Source organism: Staurois parvus, unplaced genomic scaffold (assembly GCF_062004578.1).
Source record: "Staurois parvus isolate SC_StPar_1 unplaced genomic scaffold, SC_StPar_1.0 ptg001328l, whole genome shotgun sequence".
NCBI classification, from domain to species: Eukaryota; Metazoa; Chordata; class Amphibia; order Anura; family Ranidae; genus Staurois; species Staurois parvus.
In genome coordinates this window covers 2,018,806-2,032,815 of record NW_028319124.1, presented here as the reverse complement: position 1 = coordinate 2,032,815, position 14,010 = coordinate 2,018,806, and the positions used below count along the sequence as shown (strand labels likewise).

General features: G+C 42.5%; 1 protein-coding gene across 1 annotated transcript in view; it reads right to left on the bottom strand.

Moving 5' to 3' along the window:
• The window catches only part of TGFBR3L (transforming growth factor beta receptor 3 like), a 28,048-nt gene extending 15,906 nt beyond the window's left edge, over positions 1-12,142 (bottom strand). The window contains exons 1-2 of the mRNA XM_089661333.1: positions 11,935-12,142; positions 5,227-5,307 (exon numbers count right to left, since the gene is read on the bottom strand). Of these exons, the coding sequence (XP_089517459.1) occupies positions 5,227-5,307; positions 11,935-12,142 (289 nt within the window). The remainder of the gene's footprint in view (positions 1-5,226; positions 5,308-11,934) is intronic.
• Positions 12,143-14,010: the final 1,868 nt, after the last annotated feature.

Sequence of the window (14,010 nt, the reverse complement as noted above, 5' to 3'; positions counted from 1 at the left end):
ATGTATATGTTGCATACTGTAACCATATCTACGTCCTTGGCAAATGCCTAAAACAAAGCACTAAAAAAAATACTAATTTAAAAAAAAAAATCACAATAAAAAAAGAAAATACATTTTTAACTATTAAAACTAATTAAAAGCTATTACAACTAATTAATACTAATTAAAGAAAACCTAATTAAAATTAGAATATATCTAACCTAATTAAAGAAAACAAATTAAAAACTATTAAAACAAATTAAAAAATATCCCAACTAATTAAACCTATTTAAAGAAAACCTAACTGAAAAATATATGTCTAACCTAATTAAAGAAAACTAAATAAAACAAATAAAACTAATTAAAATCTATTCCAACTAATTAAAACAAATTAAAGAAAAATTTTAATTAATTAAAAACTATTAAAACTAAACACTAACGAATTTCTCTGTAAAAAAAATAGAGAAAACCTAATTAAAGAAAAAACATGGTACAATGCTTGTCGTTTTACAGCTGCCTCAAAGTGAGATTATGCTTCCCAGTGTGAGATTATTATTATTATACAGTATTTATATAGCGCCAAAGGGTTTGCTCAGCGCTGTACAATAGCAAGGGGGACAGAACATGAGACAAGACAGTAACAATACAATACACGAGGGGTTCGAGGACCCTGCTCTTTCGAGCTTACAATCTAGGAGGGAGGGGAAGGTGGTACAGGAGGAAATGGCTGTAGGGTATGGAGTGGTGGGAGGAGTGGAGGACGTCAGTTGTTAGGTGAGAGTGGGGTAGGCTTCCCTGAAGAGGTGGGTTTTCAGGGTGTGCCTAAAGGTGAGGAGGGTAGGTGACAGTCTGATGGATTGGGGTAGGGAGCTCCAGAGGATGGGGGAAGTCCTGGAGAAGTCCTGCAATCGGGCATGGGAGGAGGAGACCAGGGAGCTAGAGAGTAGGAGGTCCTGTGAGGAGCGAAGGGCACGGGTAGGGTGGTATTTGGGTATCAGGTCGGTTAGGTAGTTTGGGGCGGCATTGTGAATGGCTTTGTAGGTCAGAGTTAGCAGTTTGAATTTGATGCGCTGAGCAATCGGGAGCCAGTGGAGGGATTGGCAGAGGGGGGTGGCGGATGTGGAGCGGTTGGTGAGGTGGATGAGTCTCGCCGCTGAGTTCAGGATCGACTGGAGTGGGGATAGCGTTTGTTTGGGTAGGCCAGTGAGAAGGTAGTTCCAGTAGTCCAGGCATGAGATAATGAGGGATTGTACGAGTTGTTTAGTAGTGTCTGGGGTGAGAAATGTACATATCTTGGAGATGTTGCGGAGGTGGAGCCTGCATGACCTTGATAGTAATTGGAAGTGAGGTTGGAAGGAAAGGTTTGAGTCCAGGGTGACACCCAGGAGTTTGGCGTGTGGGGTGGGAGTGATCGTGGCGTTGTTAGTAGTGATGGAGAGGATGGGGGGGGCGCGGGGTGGGGGGAAGACCAGGAGCTACATCCAGTCTGATATGTCGTTCAGGAGGTGGGCGATGCGGGCGGAGAGTGAGGGGGTGAGATGGGGGGTGGAGAGGTAAATTTGTGTGTCGTCCGCATAGAGGTGGTAATTGAAGCCGTGGGAGAGAGGGGGAGGGAGGGGGAGGGAGGGGGAGGTGGCAGTGTTATAGGTGATGCTGAAGGAGCGTTGGGATAGGTAGGAGGAGAACCAGGAGAGAGCAGCGTCCCTGATGCCAAGGGAGTGCAGTTTAGTAAGGAGGAGAGGGTGGTCGACTGTGTCAAAGGCCGCGGAGAGGTCAAGGAGCAGGAGGACTGAGTAATGGCCATTAGCTTTAGTGGTTAGCAGGTCGTTAGTGATTTTAAGTAGGGCGGTTTCGGTGGAGTGTAGGGGACGGAAGCTGGACTGTAGTGGATCAAGGAGGTTGTTATGAGTGAGGTGGGAGCTTAGGCGATTGTAGGCCAGGCGCCAAAGGAGCTTGGAAGTGAATGGTAGCAGGGAGATGGGTCTAAGGTTGTTCAGGTCAGTGGGGTCAAGGGAGGGTTTTTTGAGTATGGGGGTGATGTGCGCGTGCTTTAGAGGGGAGGGGAAAGTGCCAGTGGAGAGGGAGAGATTGAAGATGTGGGTGAGAGAGCAAATGATGGAGGGGGTGACTGGAGGAGTTGTGAGGGGATAGGGTCCAGGGGGCAGATCTAAGCATAGATTATGTACTGTTGAAAGCTAAAGCTTTTTTTTTGTTTTGGACAGAGTGGGAAAATGTTGAAACCCTCATCAGGTTTAATAGGTGTCTGTGAATTTATCCTGATGACTATTGTCACTGCAACAGATGGTGATGGCAAATCCGAGATTTAACAGTTATCACAAGAAATGTAGAGGGGATATGTACCAGAGGGGACAAGAAATACAGAATTTCCCCTCACTTCAGGGAGATTTTCTCTGAATTATCCTTGTGTCACCTAGCACAAAGAGTGAAGGGAAATCTTCCCAACCAGACAAAAACATAAACTTACAAGGATTTTAACCCTTCACTACTTTATTCAAAACAAAAAAGAAATTTGCCTTTGGACATACTAAACCTATGTCTATATATATATATATATATATATATATATATATATATATATATTTGTTTTTATTTTTTTTGCCACACAATGACCTTAAACTAACTGGAGGAAAGTTCAGATCTCAGAAAGTACTATTTTACTGAAAGTCAACAGTTATTAGCTTCAAACATCCTTGGGACAAGCATAGATCTATACTCAGACAAAAAAAAAATAAAAAAAATAACCCAACCACCCTCCCCCCCCCCAAAAAAAACAAAAAAGGAACAACAAAAAACACACACACATGAAAAAAAAACGGGCAGAATCAATGGACCGCTCGGTCTTTTTTCTGCCATCACTTTTCTTTGTTTCTATGTTTAATAAATTTTGTAAATCTTTTTTTAAAATGACCTTCCATGCACAGACAAGGGATTTAAAGATGAAATCAGTGGACTCAGGTTACTATGTGTAAGTGATAAAAGGGATTATATCTTTGGCATATAAAACCACATGGGAGGTGTGGAAAATGGTTCATGTGTTGTCTGAGCAGGGGTGGACTGACAACTCATGGGGCCCCCGGGCAATAGGGGACCATGGGGCCCCTGTGTCCTTGCCCAAACTCAAAAAAGCCTATGAAAAAGGTACCAGGGGCATCTCATGGGGCCCCCTACTGACCCCCAGCCCTCGGGCAGTGCCCAAGTTTCCAAATGGTCAGTCCGCCCCTGTGTCTGATCCATATTCATGTACTAGTTCTGTATTTGTGCCAATATTTGACTAAATAGATGTTATACGGTATATTGTAACATTCATGAGATCCATGCAAACTGATACTGTGCAACCACTGCTGTATCTAGAATCACATATGTTCATATTATACCATTCCTATTCCCAAAGAAAGATAAAATGTGATTTCTAATATAAAATTATGGTTTGGCTATGTTTACAATAAGCATGATATATATTGTATGAAAAAAAAAATATATATATATATTACAGGTACTTATATAGCACCATCAATTTATGCAGCACTTTACATATATATTGTACATTCAAATCAGCCCCTAACCCTCAAGGGGTGTACAATCTAAGGTCCCTAACTCGCATTCATACATACACATACTAGGGACAATTTAGACAGGAGCCAATTAACCTACTAGCATGTCTTTGGAGTGTAGGAGGAAACCCACATAGTCACAGGGAGAACATGCAAACTCCAGGCAGGTGGTGCTGTGGTTGGGATGGAACCCACTACTCTAGTACTGCCAGGCGGAAGTGCTAAGCATTTAGCCACTGCGCTTTTTTTTTTTTTTACTACTATTATTATTGTCCTTTTTAACCACTTCCGCGCCGCCCTATAGCAGAAATACTGCTACAGGGTGGCATGGGTGCGCAAAATCACTAATATACGGCTAGGGGGTGAACCATGTACACGCCCTGCCCGTGCCACCATTCGCAGCCTCAGCTGTCAATCACTGGGTCTCAGCCAGTGATTTCTCGCTGGCACTCCGTAATCACTGCGTATTACTGACGGGGGAAGAGACCTGTGTATAAACAACACAGATCTCTCCTATGTCAGCTCCTGCACACTGCTTTGTAAGCAGTGTGCTCACAATGTAAAGCACAGACACAGCCCACAGTGAAACAGCACACAATTAACCCTTTGATCAACCCACATGTTAACCCTTTCCTGCCCAGTACCAGTAGTACAGTCTCAGTGCTTTTTATTAGTATTGATCACTGTATTGGTGTCACTGAGGATGTCAGTGACACCAAGTCAGTTCCTCCCAGTGTCAGAATGCCCGCCGCAGTCCCACAGTCCCGCTATAAGTCGCTGATCGCCACCATTACTAGTAAAAAAAAATCCAGTATATATACCACCATTTGTAAACGCTATAACTTTCATGTAAACCAATTAATTTACACATATTGGGATTTGTTTTAGCAAAGACATGGCGCAGAATACATTTTGGCCGAAATGTATGATGAAATTTGATTTTTTTAAATTTTTTTACTGGACATGTTTAATAGCAAAAAGTCCAAAATATTGTTTTTTTTCTCAAAATTTTCATTTTTTTTTGTTTATAGTGCAAAAAATAAAAAACGCACAGGCGATCAAATACCACCAAAAGAAAGCTCCATTCATGGGGAAAAAAGGGCGTAAATTTCATTTGGGTTGAGTGTTGCATGACCGCGCAATTGTCCATTAAAATAACACAGCGCTGTATCAAAAAATGGCCTGGTCAGGAAGGGGGGTAAATCCTCGGGAGGGAAAGTGGTTAAGTATGTGTAAGCCCAATGACTGCAATCTGTGGGCTTTAATGTGGTAATATTTTTACATCCAAAACTTAATTAAAACAATACATGGTGATCCTGCTATGAAGGTCCTCGTTCAGACACTTCCTGCTATAGGGTGACCACACTTCATGCCTCTTATTAGCACTCCAAGGTTGTTACACTGGCTTCCAATGGAGACTACAAATGGCTATTTTATAAGTCATGGCCCACTGTTGTCACCATGAGAAAAAACCTACCCTAAAAAATGGCAAACAGCAAATGGCTGCAAAGAGGCTGCAGAAAGTAAAAATTATTTGATTTTTTAAACCGTTGGTAATTCTTTGGGATTCCCAGTTCTTTGGAAAACTGAGTATCAATAAGTAAGGGTTTACATCTACTTTAAGAACAGGAAAAATAATCAATAGAAAAAAGGTAGAGAATTGAGCACTGTGTACCTTGCACCAGTCGCAGACACAGGGTGACGATAGTCAGTAGCTGCATCCTGTTGCACTGGAGCAGAACTTGTACAGAGGAACCTGTAAGATAACAGAAAAGGATCCCTTTGGAAATAAAAGCACAGTAGGGAGCAGCTTTCCCATCAGATATCACATTTGAAATTATAATGATAAAATCATTTATTTTAAAATGATGGAATTATTTTGATTGCTCTAGACTTCACCTGTCACCTGAAGAGTGGACAGGGGTGAATTAAATAGTTAAAGTCATCTTGAAGCCATGAATTCAGAGAACAGGTAACGTACATTGTACACAGAGCCCATAGACAGGTGAACAGACCACAGTAAATGATTTTACCTGATGGAGCAGAGCTGTAGAACGGCAGGTAGTCTAAATTCTATAACCAAACAGTTCAGATTTTACCTTCGATCGACTGTAGAGAAAGTGTGCACCTCCCACCATCCAGGCATCACCCCACTACCTGTGTCCTGTCCTTCAACCTCATCTCCCATTTCCATCAACACAACAGCAAGCAGCCTTGTCCTAACAGAGCAGATCAGACACAACATGGCTAGACCTGTACAAGCTGACAGGGCGTATGTAAGATGATCATATGGGTGGACGACAAGTAATCCAGCTCACCTTGATGTACATTATGTGGCCTGGGTAGGGTATTAGCTGGAGTAGTCGCTCTACGTCAGGCCTCATCGGGAGGGATGAGCTAATCAATTCAGGTGAGTATATTCGTGTCAGAGGGAAATATAGACTTGGACATTGCTGATATCTTGTTCTGAAAATGATAAAAGTATGCAGATATTCAGACATACTTTATTACGTTCTTGTTCTGGGTCACTCAAAAGCCGGAGACAGTCAGGCAACTAGTCATTTCAGTATTGAAAACCCCCATAGTTGCGCAACGGATCAAATTCAAAATCCTAACACTGACGTACAAAGCTGTCCACCATACTGCCCCGAACTACATCACTGACCTAATATCCAAGTACCGCCCAGCACGCACACTCCGCTCCTCACAAGACCTCCTTCTCTCTAGTTCCCTGGTCTCCTCCTCCCATGCCCGCCTCCAGGACTTCTCCAGGGTGTCACCCATCCTCTGGAACTCCCTGCCCAAACCCATCAGATTATCACCTACTCTCCTCTCCTTTAGGCGCACCCTGAAAACCCATCTCTTCAGGGAAGCCTACCCCACCCCCTGCTAACTTGCCGACCTCCTCCACTCTTTCTACCACTCCATCCCCCACAGCTTTCTCCTCCTGTGCCACCATCCCCTCTTCCTAGATTGTAAGCTCGAAAGAGCAGAGCCCTCAATCCCCCCATGTTTTGCATTGTATTGTTATTGTTCTGTCACATGTTCTGTCCCCCAATGTAATGTACAACGCTGAGCGAACTATCAGCGCTCTATAAATACTGTATAATAATAATAATAGTTATTTCTGTACAGGCCCCCTTTAAAGTCCCATTCCAAGATAGACCTGCTTTTTGACCTTCCCACCCCTCCTCTAACCCATGTTGATATGCAATGCTTTCTCCTTACCTTGTAAAGCCAGATATACTCATCTAAATACCATTCCAGGTCCTTCTCTGCTGCTTGCTCTAGGTGCGTGGGGGGGGGGGGGTGCTGATCCAGTGCTCTTATGCTCCCCACAAGATTGTCGGTCCCAGTAATACTTCCACTGATGACGTTGTCCTCTTTTGGATCCTAACAGTACTCCACCACTGGACTTCCAATGGGAAGTGTTCAAGTCATGCAGGCACTGCCATGGCTTCCCAAAGGAGGACCCCAAGCAGGAATTAGAAGAGGAGAAGACTTGGGGCTGCAGTGTCATATGATTGTGACTTAAGGTATGAGGAATTTTTTTTAAATACAGTGATCAATTTAATGCCTTTGCGCACCCAGTTGTTACCTTGTGTAACACCCTCCTAGTTTAGCTAGGGGGAGCTAGATCCTAATGGGTAGACAGGAGCTGGTTAGCAGCTCAGGTGTAATAGCCAGAGGGGTCAAATTGTGGTCAGTGCTAAGAGACTCTGCAGGCCAGCCCCTCTGGAATTTTCCCCTACTCTGAGAAGTGGCTGGCTGCAGGCATCCAATCCTGAATGGAAGGCCTGGGTAGGGGCTGGGAATCCCTTAAAAGTGTAGGAACCTGCTCAGTAGGAGGGAAATTGGGTGGAAGATGTGAGGCTTTGAGGAAGGAGCTGTCAGGAGGCCTAGTGAGATGGGGCCTGTCTGCAAGCCTTGAGCTGGAAAGGTGGAAAACTCAAATCTCACTGGCCCCCTGAGAGAGGGCCACCTGTATGGCAGGGATGGAGCAGACCAGTTGATAGGCCTGGTAGCAGCAGCCAACCCTCAAACGGTACAAGAGAGGATCTGAGTGAGTACACCTGCACCCTCTGGGTGAATAGGGGAAGGAGCACTCTGGTGGGCTCACATTTTGTGTGTGTTGGGAACACGCACAAAATAGTAGGCTTTCCCAGACATGCACACGCATCTGCTAATGAATGGGCTGCCTTACACGCAACACATGGAAATGCACAATGCTCCATCACACGTACATGGTGTGACCTCATCATCAGCATTCATCACTATGGTCAAAAACAACCATTTTATCCCATTAATGATTAGAAAATCAAACAAATGTTTTGAAAATGAAAATTTTTGAACAAAAGTCTGTAAGTGTATGGCCAGCTTTAGAGTTTCTGTGTATACTGAGTTTCTGTATATACTTGGGTTGGGGGTTGATTTACTAAAGGCAGGTAGGCTGTTCAGTTTGCAAGAAAAGTTGCACATTGCAAGAGAATTTTCCCTAGAGCCTAAAGTGTTACTAAACCCACAACAGTAAAACCAGTCTGTATATGCAGTAAAGCATTCTTGGTATACTCACTGTGGAACCTAAGGGGTTAATCCTCTGCATTGTGTAAAAAGACTGTTTGATCCTGTCTTCTCTAAACCTTACCTTCTTCTACTGTCCCCAATCCATCTGCTCATAGAACAGAACCTTGGGGGCAAGCTGCACATGCTCAGTTTAGTGTGTGTTGCTTTGTTCGTGGGAAAATGCATGTGATCAGCACAGGACCAATCAGTGTTGTCCAGACAGAGGGTCAGGGGTCATGAAGCCTCAAAGGATAGAATGAAAACTCCTCCTACAAGCTTTAACCAGTGCACTGCTGGACACTGATAGAAGTCCAAGACTGCTATATACTGCTGATGAGAAAAGTTATTTAGCAATACCTTTATTTAAAGGTATTTATTACTAAAATAATTGCATTTCCATGTTGTGTGTACTGTGGGAGACCAGATATAGTGAAAGCAGGGTCCGGGGTTTACTAACACTTTAATGAATGAGGTGACGTTCTGTTAACTGCTGTTTTTTTATTTTTCTTGCATGTGATTTGGTATTTTATTTTTTACTTTTTTGCAAAGTAAAAGCACCACACACACTAAGCTCTTGCAAAACTGAACAGCCTAGAATGCTTTTAGTAAATCATCCCCTTTAAGTGAATTTCCTTAGCATCGTCTAATGGTTAGCATTAGTAGCTCACTGAATGCCTGGAATTGTTCTTTAAAGTTGAACCCCACAAGGTATTTGTAAAAGCTTTCACATGTATGGGTGACTCTGCTCAGAAATGGGAAGCAACATCCCTCAAGCTAGCTACAATACAATATTCTAAAACAATGGGACTTTTCAGGCACCATTAAAATAATTAATACATCATGGTAAAATGTAAAGTAAAAACATATGCCTGATGTAATGAAATATTTGACCACCAAATCCTTATACAGTCTCCACATTCCCCTTACTCATAGTTCAGTACCTATAGTTGAGTAAGGCCATGATAGACTGAAATGTGTTAGTGTTGGCTCTGTGTGGAACATGTGTATTCCTTGGAGGAAATAAAGAGAAATTTTATTCATCCTTACCTGGTACCAGTTGACTTTATCTACATGGAAGGACATTGGTGGTAGTAGTGCCTAAAAATTTCCATTGTCTTACAATTTTATTTTGTATCATTACCTTCAGAAGTTTGAAATAACTTGCTTGCAAGTACTGTATGTATATTTATTATTATTATTATTATTATTATACAGGATTTATATAGCGCCAACGGTTTACGCAGAGCTTTACAACATAAGGGCAGACAGTACAATTACAATACAAATGAATACAGGAGGAATCAGAGGGCCGTGCTCATTAGAGCTTACATATCTCTTCTATTGCCAGGAAAGTAGGTAAAAGTATAATGCAAAACATTTAAAACAATCCCAATTTTTTTTTTATTAGAATGACTTTCTTTCATTTAAAAAGTGGTTTCATTTTTTTTTAATTTGGGTTACTGCCCAAGTAATCATTAATAATGTAAGGCAGCTTATATGAAAATTGTCTTCAGACACAAAGAAATATAATAAGATATCTGCAGTGCACACTAGTTGTTTTGTTATGAGATACTGTATATTAATAAAAAAAAAAAAAAATATATATATATATATATATATATATATATATATATATATTTATTTTAATAATATAAGAGGTGGTGAGAGCAGCAGACCAAAACAGGTGAAGAATGGGAACCAACCCAGACAATACTGACAATTTTAACTTAGTGTGGTTTCAGTATATTAGCAATGGTTCCTCATTATGAGTACACAGACTTTTTTGTGGTCATTTTTACCACCAGTTTATACTAACAAAATTACCTGTTTGCCCACAGAGATCTTCCATCCCCAAAAGGCTGTAAGATGGTTGAAAAAGGCAACAATGGTAAGCTGCAAGAAGGTCCATCTACTATATTATATAATATATGACGTATATTTTAACTTGTCCTCAGTGACCAGGATGGTTACTAACTGGCCTTTATTTAAAGTAATTAAAAGCCAAAGCTTTTCCTTTTCATTTCCAAGATCAAGATGAGAACTGAAAAAAGCACCAGTTTTGGCTCCGGATAAAAAAATGCTCTTACTGTCTTACTTCACCATAATGCAAGAGTTAAATACTTGTTAAGTTCAGAGGTACAGTAGATGAATAAGGTGTTAAAGCCTGTACACATGAATATCCGCTGAAATCAACTGGTACAGTAGATACTGGCCAACATTTAGCACGTGTGCACGGGTCCTTGTTTGATAGAAGCTGATCCTGTGGCCAGCTTCTGTCAAACGAGCATGCTGGAAAACCAGCAGGCGATCAGCATCTGACCAGCACTCTTCACTCTTAGCCAATGGCTATGAGCTCTAACCAGTTCTGGCGGGGCGGGGGGGGGGGGTGTTCCCCCTATCAGAACACAGTCGCTCAGGGGGGAGATTTCTGTAGTAAAGTAAGAGACCTCCTCATGAGCTCCATCTATTTTTTCGCTCAGCCCAGCAAACTTACTGTGTACCAGGCTTAATACTTACCTTATTTGTCATTGTAGGAGGCTTTCATCAAGCTGCAGGCAGTCTCCTGAAGCCTCCTTTCTTTGGAACTCTGGCCAGAATTTGCATACTGAAGTTCTCAAGAACAGCCAAGACCCAGGTCTGTCCCTTGATAGTGCCAGAGACACAACCACACTAGACTAGAGAAAAGCCAAAATGCACCCCATGACATACTGTTGGGGAGAAACTTATGAGCCTCACAACAGGTGAAAAAGGATTTCCATGTATGGTGGAACACCTTCCTGGGTAGACCTCCATTGCTTGAGAAGGGTAGGAACTATCCCTTAGGACTTAGTTCTGCAACAGCCATGCCATGAAAGCTAGCAACCATAAAGCAGGATATGAGATAAGAGCCTATAACAGCAAATCTGGCCAATATGGAAGAGCCCATGGCTCACCTGCTAAGAGACTTACAATATCTGCATAATGCATCCTTCTTGGGCAACCAGATGTGATCAGAATTAGTGGAATGCCTCCAGCTTTATTCTGTGCTATATATGAGGTAGAAGCTGCAGTGAAGAAGATCAGGGAAACTGATTCCAGGGAGTCACCAGGGCATCTGCTGAAAACACCTAAGAATCCTTAGTTCAGCACACAAGCCTGTCCAGTTTGTTGTTCAATCTGGATACCAAGAAATCCAAATCTGCGACCCTCATCACAGGCAAATCTCTGAGAACACCCACTGTACCAGATTCAACAGTGGACAACTGAGAAAGCCTGCCTGTCAGATATTTACACCAGGAATGTGCATGGCGTAGCATATAATTCTGCTCAAGACAAATTAGGTCAACTTTCCCCCTGAGCACAGTGACTTCTTGATGGTTGATATATTCCATAGCTGTGGCACTGTCTGACTGCGGAGACCTCAAAAGAAGACAGACCAGTGTAGGAGAACCAGTCAAATCTCCCAAAGTTCCAGGATGTTTATCAGCACTTTCCACTCCTCTGGCAACCATGTTCCCTGAACCAAGGGATTCTCCAGAACACCTTCCAAGACCAAGGCTGGCATCCACTCTCAGACTTTCAAGTTTAATCGAAAGGATTTCCTTGCATTAAGCATCCATGTGAATATTCACCATCCTAGGACAGACCTGCTCTTCAGAGAATGGTGCATTTACAGACTTAGGTACTCCTGATGTTTGTTCCATATCAACAGGATTTTGATCTGAAGAGCACTGAAGTGAAATTGGGCATAAAGGTCTGTATCAAAAAGCAGCTACCATCTTCCCTGGCACCCTTATAAAGGCCCAAATCAAAGGATTCTTAGGGACCTTAGGGTTCTTACGGAATCTTCCTGAAGATACAAACATTTCTCCTGTGGAAGCAATACTTTTGCTTTTGCAATATTGAGCACTAACCCTAATTACTTCAGGCGTTGAGTCAGAATCAAGGTTGACATCTGAAAGTTCAGCACCCAACCAAACCTTTCCGTGACCTGTACTGTCTACTGGACATTTGACGTTCACTTCCTGCAGGTTGTCCAGGTACTCCATGGTAGGGATATCCTGGGCCCAATGAATCACTCTATGGGGGAGTCACTGATGTAAGGGGCAAGTGGAGACCCTAAGGTAAGGTGGGGGGGCAAAGATATAAAGGTAACCTAATATATCCATGTCCTCACTCCCCTCTTACATCAATGAACCCTTTGCCTTAGTGTACTCACTCTGCGGACTCTGGTGTAAAAGGGAGCTATGATGTAAGAGGTTCTCTGGTCACCAGAGCTCCCCCTTGCATAATAGTTTCCAGCATTCCCCCTTATATCAGAGTCAGCAGAGTTCACCTTACAGTACAAGGGGAAACTTTGCAGACTCTTACATCAGAGTTCCCCTTTACACCAGAGTCCACAACATTCTCACAACAGTCCCCCTGACATCAGGATCTGCAGAGTTCCCCTTTACATCAGGGTCTGCAGAGTTCTCCTTTACATCAGGGTCTGCAGAGTTCCCCCAGCACCGTAAGGCAAACCCTAAGGACTCTGGTGTATTGTAAAGGGACACTCTGATGTAAAGGGAGCTGTGGGAACTCTGATGTAAGTGCCAGTTCACAGATATGTGGATTGAATGCGGTTTGAACCGCATCCAATATGTATGACATGTAAAAAAACATTGCTGCCTATTATGCATGTTCACATATGTCCAGTGTACTGGCTGTGAGGATTCAGTGCTGTTTGAGTCATTTGCGATTTCTGAGCAGTGCCTTCAGGTTCAGGTGAAGATTACAGGCTATTGACTTCTATGGGAACCGTTTCTAAACCGCATATGTGTGAACAGGATAAGATTCTGAGCTAATCCTGTCCTGAACCTGATGTAAACCTGACATGAACAACTACTGTATCAATTAGCTGTGAAACCTGAGCTTCAATCCACACTGCACATATGTGAATCAGCTCTAAGAGAGGATTCTAATGCAAGGACTGGAAGGAGGCATCAGCAGAACATGTGAAAGGGTCCAGATGCTAATAAAAGGCTTGAAGGGAAGGGCCCGGGCTCGGGTCAGGTGGGCCCTTTATGATTTTTTGAACCGGGGCCCTGAAGGTTCTAGTTACAACCCTGATCTTGAACATGGTTTCTCTGATGCCTCACCCTCCTGCAAAAAAAGTGTAAAAGGGGAAAGGGAGTGTCCCATGTTTATGCCCAAGCGTTCCACGCTAATGAGAACCTCTGAGGGCTGATCTCACAAGGCAGAAATGGCTTCAGAAAACTCCTGTGTGTGTAAATATAGTTATGCTCAAAAGTTTGCATACCTTGGCAGAAATCGTGAAATGTTGGCATTGATATTGAAAATATAATTGACCATGCAAAAACATGTTTTTTACTTACTCATAGTGATCGTATGAAGCTATTTACTATATTGATAATGATAACAGAAAGCACCCGAATGGCCCTGATCAAAAGTTTACATCCCCTGGAATGTTTGGTCTTGGTACAGACACACAAGGTGACACACACACAGGTTAAAATGGTAATTAAAATTTAATTTCCACATCTGTGGTTTTGAGAGTTTGTTAGCTCTCAAGAGGATGCACTGAGCAGGCTAGATACTGAGCCATGGGGAGCAGAAAAGAACTGACAAAAAACCTGTGTAACAAGGTAATGGAACTTTATAAAGATACAAAAGGATATAAAAAGATATCCAAAGCATTGAATATGCCAGTCAGTACTGTGCAATCTCATATTAAAAAGCAGAAAATTCAGAAATCTCTTATTAGCAAACCCAGGTCATGTAGATCAAGAAAAATTGAAGCTACAACTGCCAGAAGACTTTTTCTTGATACAAAGAAAAATTCACAAGTAACCTCAGGAGAAATACAGGCTGCTCTGGTGTGGTTGTTTCAAGGAGCACAATACAACAATACTTGAAC